General features: G+C 36.4%; 2 protein-coding genes across 2 annotated transcripts; both read right to left on the bottom strand.

Annotated features, from left to right (window-relative positions):
* Positions 1-241: 241 nt before the first annotated feature.
* Positions 242-1,198, bottom strand: LOC101626134 (olfactory receptor 2W1-like). Its single transcript, XM_004694731.1, has one exon. The coding sequence runs from the start codon at positions 1,196-1,198 to the stop codon at positions 242-244; it is 957 nt and encodes a 318-aa protein (XP_004694788.1).
* A 9,052-nt stretch (positions 1,199-10,250) lies between these two features.
* LOC101632458 (olfactory receptor 12D3) lies at positions 10,251-11,201 on the bottom strand. Its single transcript, XM_004694755.1, has one exon. It carries the CDS (start codon positions 11,199-11,201, stop codon positions 10,251-10,253), a length of 951 nt encoding a protein of 316 aa, XP_004694812.1.
* Between the last annotated feature and the right edge of the window lie 344 nt (positions 11,202-11,545).

Raw genomic sequence — 11,545 nt, 5'->3', positions numbered from 1 at the left:
CTTTTATGTTACATTACAAACAAAATAAACAAACCTAATTATCTCTTTTTCCTGAAGACATGCCAATGAATATGTGATACATAGTAAAATGAGCATAATGGTTCTATTTTTCACATTTACAAACTATTCTCATATAGGCATTTTATTAACTGACTTCTATAACTATGGATTATTTGTCTCAGAAAAATTAGCAACTATTAGAAAATATATTTTATATCATATCTAAACCAAAATTTTTCTATTATTTACAGATCTTTGATTTTGCAGACTCCTTGTCAAGTCTCATCAGTTTCTTCAGTGCATCCTTCATATCCTTATTCCTTAAAGTATAAATAAGAGGGTTGAGGCTCGGAGTGATGATGGTATAAAAGAGGGTGAGGAATTTGCCCTGATCTTTGGAGGCACTGTTACCTGGTTGCAAGTATAAATAGATAATAGTTCCATAGAAGATGGACACCACAGTAAGATGAGACCCACAGGTATTCATTGCTTTTCGTTGACCTGCTTTTGACTTCATCCTCAGCACAGCTTTAGCAATGTAGCCATAGGATATGAGGATAAGGGTGAGGGGTGTAAGGACAATGACAATTCCTAAAGTAAAAACAATCAATTCAACTGTTGTGGTGTCTATGCAAGCAATCTTGACCATAGCTGGTAACTCACACAAGAAATGATCCAGAACATTGTTTCCACATCGAGGCAAATGCAGAGTCAGGGAACATAATACTACAGAGTTGGCCAAGCTGATGCTCCAGACCATGATAATCATCTTGAGACACAGATGTGGGTTCATGATTACCGAGTAATGCAGGGGCTTGCAGATAGCTGTAAAACGATCGTAGGACATAACAGCCAGGAGAAGGCACTCAATGGAACCCAGCCACATGTAAACATAGAGTTGAATGATACAACCCATATAACTGATGGTCTTATCAGGTCCCCACAAGTTAACCAGCATCTGGGGGATGATGCTTGTTGTGAAGCACAAATCTAGGAAGGATAAATTCCTGAGGAAAAAATACATTGGTGTTTGGAGTTTGGGATCCAGGAGAGATGCAAGAATGATGGCTGTGTTACCCACTAATGTAATTAAGTAGAAGATGGTGACAATTCCTGACAGAATCATTTCCAGTTGGGGATGTTCAGAGAAACCCAGCAGAATAAAACCGTATTGAGACGTATAGTTCTTTTGGTCCATAGTCCTTCAGTACCCAAATCCTATAGTAAGAAAAGTAAGAGGAAAAAGTGAAGATAATGAGGAAAAGATAAGGAAGAGGAAAAGGAGATTGAAGAATGGAGGAAGAACAGGAAAAAGAATTTTGTATTACATTAAAAACCATGGATAAAGGTATATAGATTACTACCAAGTAATTTGTCATTTGTGTGGATTACTTCGCATGATAAATTTAATATCACATTTTATCTAGCTGAATTTGAGGAATTTACTCAAAGTCACCTTCTAAAAGTTTGAAGTAGTTCCTAAGTGATATGACCCTATGATTTTCTAAAAAAAAATCATTAGCTTGATCATGGACATCTTCTTTTAAACAATCACTGAATTCATCTGTAAAAATATAGTTATTTATCTAATGTAAGAATGAGGAAGAGAATATGTCTGTTTTACATATCTTATAAATAGTACCTTCGACCTCCTAACTTGCTATGTAGAAGTTAGGCATTTTCCTGAGCACCTTTAACACCCAACATCGCCAAAACAGTAAATTTGAATACAAAATATATTTAAATTACTATGTCACTATAAAAAAGAAATCCACATTCACTCCCTGTCTTCAAATCACTATCATCTTTTTTTCTATATTCTTATACTAGTCTTAACCCCTTACATCCTATCAGGCCTTTAAAATGTAATAAGATTCAATAAAATCACATTGCTTAAAATTTGTCAATTTTTTTCTGTTTTAAAATTATGCCAGTTTTAAATAAATAAATCTTTTAAAAAACAAAATGAAGGGCCCTCCCTAGTGCTGCAACGGGTTAGGACTCCTCACTGTAAGCTAGCCACAGCCACTTCAGTGAGAGTTCGATCCCCAGCCCCAGAGGTGACCCACATGGCCCAGCAGACCCCTCCTGACCTGCCCGCTGCTCCCCTCAGCAGTGTACTTCATTAATCTGCCTGTTATGCTCCCTACTCAGTCTCTGGTGAGTCTTCTCACCGCCCCTGCACCTCTGGCCTGTACCCCAGTTCTGTATGTCTAAATAAATAAATATTTTTTTTTAATTTTGTCAGTTTTTAAGGTGACATGCAGGGAACTGCACAGCCTCAGTTTCATCTCACACATCACTTTATCACCCTAACTAAACTTCAGTCAAATTCTTTTCCATCTAAAGTCCTTGGAACCTTTCCCCTTTGATTTTGGATTCCTACTCATTCTACAATGCTGACTTATTTTTCAGCTATATCTTAAGTGTGTCTTGCTTAAAGAGACATTCCCTGAAATTATAGTCTTTTTTTTCTGGTACCTTATATCATATGTGGGGACCTCTAGAGAGCCATCATAGCATAGAGCCTAGGGGCCTAGATAGAGAATTCCTGGTCATGTCTCTGCAAGCTTTTGACCTATGTGATTCCCAGAAAACACACATAATGCCTTTGGGCTCAGTTTTCTAAACTGTAAGAATGGGACAGTAAAATTGCTTATTGTTGAACTGGAGGTTAGTAAAAACTAAATATAAAATTTTTGGAGCAATACTTGCAACATAGCATGTCTTAATAATTATTAGTCACAATTATATGTGAAGAATCATGTACCAGATAGGTAAATGTTTAACATCATCTCATATTAACAAAAAAAAAAAAAACCATGATTTTAAGGTCTGTATACTTCAAAAATTAGACATTGGGTCCTCCCTGGTGGCACAATGGGTTATAGCACAGCTCTACGAAGCTATCACCAGCCCCTGCAGCATGAGTTTGATCTCTGGCCCCGGAGATGACCCACATGACACAACAGACTTCTCCTGACCTGCCCACTGCTCTCCTCAGCAGTGTATTTCAGTGGATCTGCCTGTTCTACTCCCCACTCTCTTTGGCGAATCCTCTCATCACCCCTCTCCGCCACACCCCTAGCCTGTACCCAATTTTGTATGAATAAATAAATACATCTTAACATAAAATTAGACATGATATCTCTTGCTCTTCACTCTATTATAACATCCAAGGTATTATACATATATAAGTGGAGTCTAGATACAATATATATACATTTACATACTGAGTATGTGTGTGTATCTACATACATTCATAGATGACACTTATTCAAAAAACAGGTTATTCACATTCATCTATGAATGATGGTGAAAATCCTTTGAAATTGTTAATAAACAAATTTGCACTAAAATATAGCTTGGTATTTTCTGAAGTTAGGTACATTAACTGATAGAAGGTGACCAATGGAAAAAATGTGGTATAATTTAGTTAGTAACAAATAACAGATTTATGCAGGTTGAAAAAGACAGTTAAAAGCATTTGCTTCTATTCAAAGAAATAGCTCAGAAACATTCAATGGTGTGATAGAATTCCTCCAGACAAGAATGAGTATCTACATAATGTCATTACTCCTTCATAATCTTATCACTGAGTATAAAAAAGATAATTCTTGGTGTGATAGAATTCCTCTAGACAAGAATGAGTATCTACATAACATCATTACTCCTTCATAATCTTATCACTGAGTATAAAAAGATAATTCTTTACCAACAGAAGCCATAATAGCATTGGGAAACCTTCATATTTTTTAAAAAAGCAAGAAAATACATTTTATGCTTTTTAAAATATACCTCCTTACTGTTATGAGGAAATTACTTGAAAGTGTGCCCATTACTCAAAAATGGACCCATTTGGAAAATGATTAAATGTATTGGTTGACACTATCATTCACGATATCCCCAGAATCAGCTTTTCAAAATCATGCTTTAAACCTCTATTCTGCAACAGATCAAATCGGAAAGGAAGAAAGAAAAATTTTCATAAATGCATTGCAAGCTATCATACACTGTTAGAATTCAATAATTCCTGAACAGGGGATGTATAATTAATAATATTTATTTTGACAGTCATGCTGTTTTTTTTTTTTGTAATTGTACCTAACCTTTGAAAAAGAAGGTGTTTTAATAGTTATTTGATAATATTAAAGTCAAACCATGCTCTTAATTTATTAACTGTTTCCATTATCACTATAACTTCCAAATATCAATTCAGGAATGGAACAATCCTATTAAAAACCTGACACAGGAAATCTTCAAATGATTTTTCACCCTCATTTTAAGGGTTAGAAGTGGATTATAGCATCTTCTTGGTTCCACAGTCTTCACGAATGAGAAATGTTTCAATTCTTCATATTCACCTTAGTCTACATTCTCCTCTAGTTTCTCTTGAATCAAAATTTCTGAAATCGTATTACATATTAAAGAACTCCACAGAGATTTACTATATTGAGCTATGCTCAGAAGAAACAGTACATACACATCTATGTTTCTTTTCTTCCACCTCCCTCAAAGTGTTCTACCAACCCAGGCACACTCTCCCAGAGATCTTACAGAGCAACATCACTGTCATCCACAGAGAGTTCCTTGATGCTCTACTTTTTGGCCATGTGCAGCCTACACTGTAGAAAAAAGATCCCGGTTAGGCATTTGCTTGCCAGAACTGTAGCTCTTTAATGTTTTCCCTGTGGTGATACTGCAAATTATTTTCCTCTCAAAGTGTGTTAAGGTACAAATTCTGGATGGGACTCCTCCTTCTTGGACATGTGACTTGATTAAGAAAATGAAATTTGTAATTTCTAAGTCAACCTGCAAATGGGTCTTGATACCTGAGAAATATTAAAAACAACCATAAATTCAGAATAAAAACTGAATAACATTTCCCAGCATTGACTGAATAATTTCTAAGTAACCCAAATACATCCAATTGACTTAAGCAGCATAAAGTACCATCAAAAAAAAATAGCAAATGAAACTTTGGAAAATTTAATGCTAAAATTATTCAATATATAGTAAAGCTATATGACAGGGAAATAAGAAAATGTATCTTAAGAATTTCATTTTCTGATTAGTGAATATATAACAAATAAATCATGCTTTCCAATAATGTACATTTCCAACATTACAATTATATATTAACTATAAAGTTCTCACCAATTTTATTACATGGTGACTTGGAAATGAAATTTCTTAAAGCCGAAATCAGCTCGAAAATTATTCTAATAGTTCTCTGATATCTATGATTGAAACTATTACCGTGAAAATAAATATGTGTAACCTACATATCTTTAAAGCCTATATTGAGAGTCATAATATTTATATTTTAATTCAGTTCTAATACGCTTTTGTTTTGATCACAATAAAGGAATCAAATATTCAGTATCTATGACAGTATATTTTATTCAGGTTTTAGAGTTTGCAATTTAGAACCTAGACCTTGGAATGAATATGTATTCTGAAAAATTTATGAGTCTGTTTAAAAAATATATACTTACATATGTAAAATATATTTTTATGCTTATGAATTATAAAAACTTCCTTAAATTACTTTAATAAAAATGCATCACCACAAAATGACTTTCTCATGATACCTATGTAAATATGATGTCTTCTCATTTTTGAGTAAGTAAACAATCTTAGATAACAACTTCTACATCTGTATTGCATTCTACATCTGCCATATCGTAAAATGTGGGGTGGATAGAACCAGATTTTCTGGGCTGAAATCCTGGTGATTCCAGTTATCAGCTATGTGAACCTGGGAAAATTACTTCACTTTTTGCCCTCTCAGATTTCCTTTCTTTAATAGATGGGTGGTCATAATGTGAATTTAAAAGGGCTAGTATGAAAATAAGTGCATTAATTATATATTTTAAAATATGACAGGGTCTTCCTGGTGGTGCAATGGATTAAAACACTGCACTGCAATGCTAGCCACAGCCACTTCAGCGTGAGTTCTATCCGTGCCTGAGAGCTGACCCACGTGGCTCAGCAGACCTCTCCTGTCTTGCCCACTGCTCCCCTCAGCAGTATACCTCCTCTGTCTGCCTATTCTGCTCCCCACTCTGTCTCTGGCGAATCCTCTCACTGCCCCTGCACCTCTGACCTGTACGCCAGTACTATAAGCATAAATAAACAAATCTTTTTTTAAATAGATAAAATTGAAAAATATGACAACACTCTGGAACATATAAATATTCAAGTAAGTACTAGTTATTACCACTAAAATCAATTTAGGACATCCTTACACTGTAAAACTATTAATTTTATCAGTTTGTAGAGGAATCATACTAGCAGTTGCTAAACATTTTCCCACTTCAGCCACATACTTTATAATTATGTGTATTGTGTATATATTATCTCTATACTTGAATAATACAATAAAAATTAAAATCAGTCAATGGCAGTATTGTCTTTCAAAATTGTAAACACGTGGCTTTTTGAAAATATTCACTTGACTAACAATGTCAATTCCTTTCATGTTTTCTGCTCTCCCTTTTAGTTTTCTATAACTCATTTATCTTTACATGCCTAACAAAAATATGAATCTAGTATGGCTGATTCTACTGCATCAGTCTAACTCATCTTAGGAAATATTTCAACATCTTCCTATGTTTTTACTGAAACCAAAAAACTAATAGTTGCCTTAATTATTCCCTTGCTCTCACTTGAAAATGTGAAGTTTGATTGTCCTGCTCTTTATTATTTTTTATTATTATGGGGGAACATTTGTTAACATTATATATTTCAGTAGTCCAGGTTTACACCTCTTCAAACGTGTGCCACACGCGTTCACCACTGAAGTCAACAGACCTCCACCACTGTCTGCCTGAGACCCTCCACCCTTTGCTTCTATCACCTACTCCTCTCTGGTAACCTCACTTCATAGTAATAATACAAGGGCTTATTTTGCTTTGGTTTCATTTGCTTTAGTCTTTTCCTCTCTTTATATTTCACAAGCATGAAAGCTCTAGTATTTTTCTTTCTCCTTTTGATGTATTTTGCTTAGCAAAACTTGTTTTTATCCAGATTGTCACAAATGCAAGACTTATAGTATTCCAGAGTGTATGTATGACATATATTCTTTATCCATTGACCAGTACATAGGTTTTTTTCATAACTTGATTATTGAAAATAGTGCTTCAATGAATACATTGATTCATCTTATAGCAAGAGTTCTATACACTTTGACCAAGTTATCCCCATTTCCCTTGTCCCCCCCCCCCAGTCTTTAGAAACCACTTTTCCATTCTTTGTTTCTATGCGATTGGCTTTTATTTTAATGTTTTTAGACAATTATAATAGTTAATTAAAAATACTATATAGTTACAAATACAAAACATACTATTCCAATTCACAAGTCAAGGAAATAACATAAATTACAAATATATCAAAATAAATGATACCAAAGTATTGCATACCATGACTTAAGCAATGCAGTTAAACAGGGGTTAGTTGTTGCTTTAAGATACTAAGAAGAAATTCTTCCTCAAGAAACAGCAAACAGGTTTACACCCACTGAAACAGATAATATTGAAAATAACCAAAAAAGTTTGGAAAAATAATTTCAAATTCTATTTGCAGGAACTGAGCATTTTCAAGTTCAAGATCTAGACAAGCATATATATGAATCCGGCACGTGGACCCCTTTTCCTCCAAAGAGGTGAGACAATTCCAGTTAAACAGCCCCTTAGGATTTAATGATGGATGCAGAGAACAAGAAGCTATATCGATCTATACATAGATAAATATTGATTTGAGGTCCCAAAGGCAAAGGATGTTGAACACTTTCACCCACGTCTGGACTTTAGATTTGAAATAGTTCCCTGGAAGTGTGAAGGAAGGCTGAAAATAAGCCAATGCTCATAGTGACTAACCCTACTGTCAAACTATGTCAATTTCTTAATGGTTGACAAAGAATTTCTTTTTGCTCCTCTAATCGGATTGATTCCATTGCCCTGTCCCTGACTTCACTGTTTTCCTGCTTCCTCTAGACAGTCATTTAAATAATTTAGAGACAGTGAGGTCAGTGCGGAGCCGGGGGAGGCACTCCTCCAGCCAGGCACCATCTGCTTCATGTCATTTTGTAACATATAGCAATATCTCATTGCAGATCTGAATTATATTTTCCTAATAATTAGTGATGATGAACATCACATGCCTCTTTGCTATCTGCAATCTGCATGTTTGGAGGAGAAGTTCTTTTTCAAGAGTTCTGCATGTTTTGTAATTATTTTGTTATTTTTGTTGTTACTGAGTATTGTGATATTTTTTATATATTTCATCAAACATTTAATTTGCAAAATCCTTTTTCCATTCAGTAGGTGCCATTTCAATTTAAAGATAAGTCCTTTTTTTTTGCCATGCAGAAACTTTTCAGTTTACTGTAATCACATTTTTCTGTTTGTGTTTAATTTTGTTGTTGTTGTTGTTTTTAAGATTTGTTTATTTATGCTGACAGATCTGGAGTATAGGCCATAGATGCATGTGGAGGATTAACCAGAGACAGAGTGAGGAACAGAACAGGCAGATCTACTGAAATACACTGCTGAGGGGAGCAGTAGGTGAGACAGGAGAGATCTGCCACGCCATGTGGGTCAGCTCCCTGACCAATGATTGAACTCGTGCTGCAGTGGCTTCTGGGAGCTTCATAATGCAGTGCTTTAACCTGTTGTGCCACCAGGGAGAGCCCTGTGCTTTAGTTTTAATTGATGTTGGAGTTGAACTTCCAAGAAATCTCTCTCTTAGGTCAACGTCTAGGAACTTACTGCCTGCTTATTTCTCTTTATATTTGTGGTATCAAATCTTATGTTTAATTCTTTAATTCATTTTGAATTCATTTCATGCAAGATGTAACATGATCATCCTGCCACATTACAACCAATGTGTTCACTGAAGGCCATGTAGGGGATACCTGTGCCCAATTATTCTATGTTATTCTGTATGTTCTCAGAAAAACTACCTATCAGCACACAGTGAGAATAGCTTTAATCTATTTGACCAATTATATGTTTCTGTGGTCAGTGTTGCTAGCTAACTATGAAACATGTTACAGCTAAGAGAATTGTGATCTGAATTCAAAATCTAGTACTTTTTGGATTCTCCAACAGCATCGACCTCCCGAATTCCTTTGTTCTGCATGGAGGATAGGCTAGCAAGCCTATTCTTTCTCTGCTGGCTGTTCCTGTATCAGAGCATATTAAGCCTGGACTAAAGTGGTGAGAGTTACATAGGTCGCCTTATCTATTGGTATAGGATCAGACACACACCTCAGCTCAACTATTGTTATTTTATACTATTATTATTAATATGTCATAATAACAGCAGAAATTCTTTTCAGCCTCTAGCTTTACCCAACATGCCCTGGGTGAGCAGGGCATGTTGCATGTTGCCAGGCATGTTGCATTGCCTAAGAAAAACCAGCTGCACCTGGAACTGGGAAGTAACCTGTCCTCAGAAGAGTAGTCACCAGTCCATGGGGGCCCTCCTCTAAGTTTCTTGGAACCACAAAAGGTGGTTCCTTTTCAAAGGAGTTCTGCAATGCCTCTTTTCCAGACATCTCCAGTATGATAATACCTTGCTTACCCCCCTCAAATTCTAGGGGTAGTGGCTGCTGCTGGCAATTACCTCTGACTGCAACTTGTTGTCTTTTCCACTTTTCAACACCTGTGTAACCACATTACACCCTCTATGTTTTTATGACTAATCTGATTTTGATTTCTTGCCTAGACTGTCTACTTACTGATAGTGTTACATTTCACCATTAAGTCACACTGGATGTGTGGAATGAGTGAGAAGTGACGTTTGTTTTAAAAATGCTGAAGTTTGGGGGTCTTTTTTTCATTAATAGTATTCACTGCTGACTGAACATTTCTGACTGATTGCTCAGGTTTCCTAGAGGCACAGAACTATATGAACAGTAAACTAAACACTACATAGTGTGTGGCTAATTTGACAGGACCTCAAGTGCACCTGTCCGCCCTGGCTGATGTTGTGCATGGGTGAGCACACTCCCCAGTAAGGCCAACAGTCAAGCCAGCAGAGCACAGTGCACTCTGTCCTGCAAACAGCTGCAGCCCACTACCTTGTTTTTAGCAGAAACTGCAAGAAGCCAGCAGGCCCTGTACAAACATGCACCGCATACAGATGCTACAAATTCCTAGGAGAAAAACAGAAACCACAGAGCCCGTTTATTAGAGTAAAGGATTTAAACTTCTTAATGGAAATCAGATGTAAGTTTCATAGTGTCAATGATGCTGCCGCCAGTCTTTTAACAACGTTCTCCCAAAGAGTTTCTTCAGTGCCAACATCACCTCTTTATTTCTAAGAGAATATATCAGTGGATTCAGCACTGGGGTGACCGCACTGTATATGATGGCCACCATCCGGTCCTGAGACATGGAAGTTGCTGAGGCAGGACGAATGTATGTAAAACCTACAGGTCCATAGAAAAGAAATACCACCATGAAGTGGGAGGCACACGTGGACAGAGCCTTGCGAAGTGCTCTGCAGGACCGATTCTTGATCAGAAGAAAGCTAATAATGTAGAAGTAGGAAAGGAGAGTCAGGAAGAAAGCTCCCATGGATATGCTGCCCGTGACAACAGCAAGAAGCCACTGATTGAGGACTGTGTTGCCACAGGCCAGTTCCAGCAGGGGCTTGACATCACAGAAGAAGTGATTGAGTTTTCGAGAGTGGCAAAAGTTCAGGTGTGCAGTCATGACAGAATGCATCAGTGCATAAAAGAAACTGATGATCCAAGCCACAGCTGCCATCAGAATACACACCTGGCGGTTCATGATGACAGTGTAACGAAGGGGGTTGCAGATGGCCACAAACCGATCAAAGGCCATGACAGCCAGTAAGATGGCTTCTGTGCTTCCCAAAAAGTGGAAGAAGTGGAGCTGCATGATACAGCCCAGGAATGATATGGTCCTGTGAGTGACAAGTAGGTTTATAAGTACTTTGGGCAACGTCACTGAAGAATAGCAAATATCCAGGCAAGAAAGATTTCCCAGGAAGAAATACATAGGGGAGTGGAGTTTAGGTTCCCGAATAACAATCACTAAAATAGCTCCATTTCCAAACAAGTTGATGAAGTAAATGACTAAGAAAATCACAAAGAAGAATGGTTCCAGCTCCTGAATACTCGTTAGGCCTAGTAAAAGAAACTCACTCACTGTAGTGATGTTTTCCATTGCTTTGGGGAGCAAAGATAACAATAAAAACAAGTTAATGTTTTTGAACTTTTAACACTATGATAATTAAATGAAATAATATTCTTATTTGGAAGAACATAGGGGTGAGCTACAAAATGAAAAATAACTTAGTAGCTAAGTGAAACTTAATTACAAAAAGATTAAGTTAAACTAGTGTACCTGGTAAATGCCAAACCAGTAGAATATTTTGTTAATAATGGGAGTATATTAAAATAAATCAGGTGTAAAGGATACTTTTTAAAAATAGAAAACATAGGCCCTCCCTGGTGGCGCAGCGGGTTAAAGCACAGCACTGCGAAGCTAAAGTCACTTCCGCATGAGTT

Source organism: Condylura cristata, unplaced genomic scaffold (assembly GCF_000260355.1).
Source record: "Condylura cristata isolate star-nosed mole 26May11 unplaced genomic scaffold, ConCri1.0 scaffold00046, whole genome shotgun sequence".
NCBI classification, from domain to species: Eukaryota; Metazoa; Chordata; class Mammalia; order Eulipotyphla; family Talpidae; genus Condylura; species Condylura cristata.
The sequence above is the reverse complement of the archived record's forward strand: the minus strand, read 5'-3'. Positions and strand labels throughout refer to the sequence as shown.

Excerpts from the sequence above, each read along its gene's own strand:
- LOC101632458 (XM_004694755.1), bottom strand. The coding sequence starts at position 11,201 with ATGGAAAACATCACTACAGTGAGTGAGTTTCTTTTACTAGGCCTAACG.
- LOC101626134 (XM_004694731.1), bottom strand. The coding sequence starts at position 1,198 with ATGGACCAAAAGAACTATACGTCTCAATACGGTTTTATTCTGCTGGGT.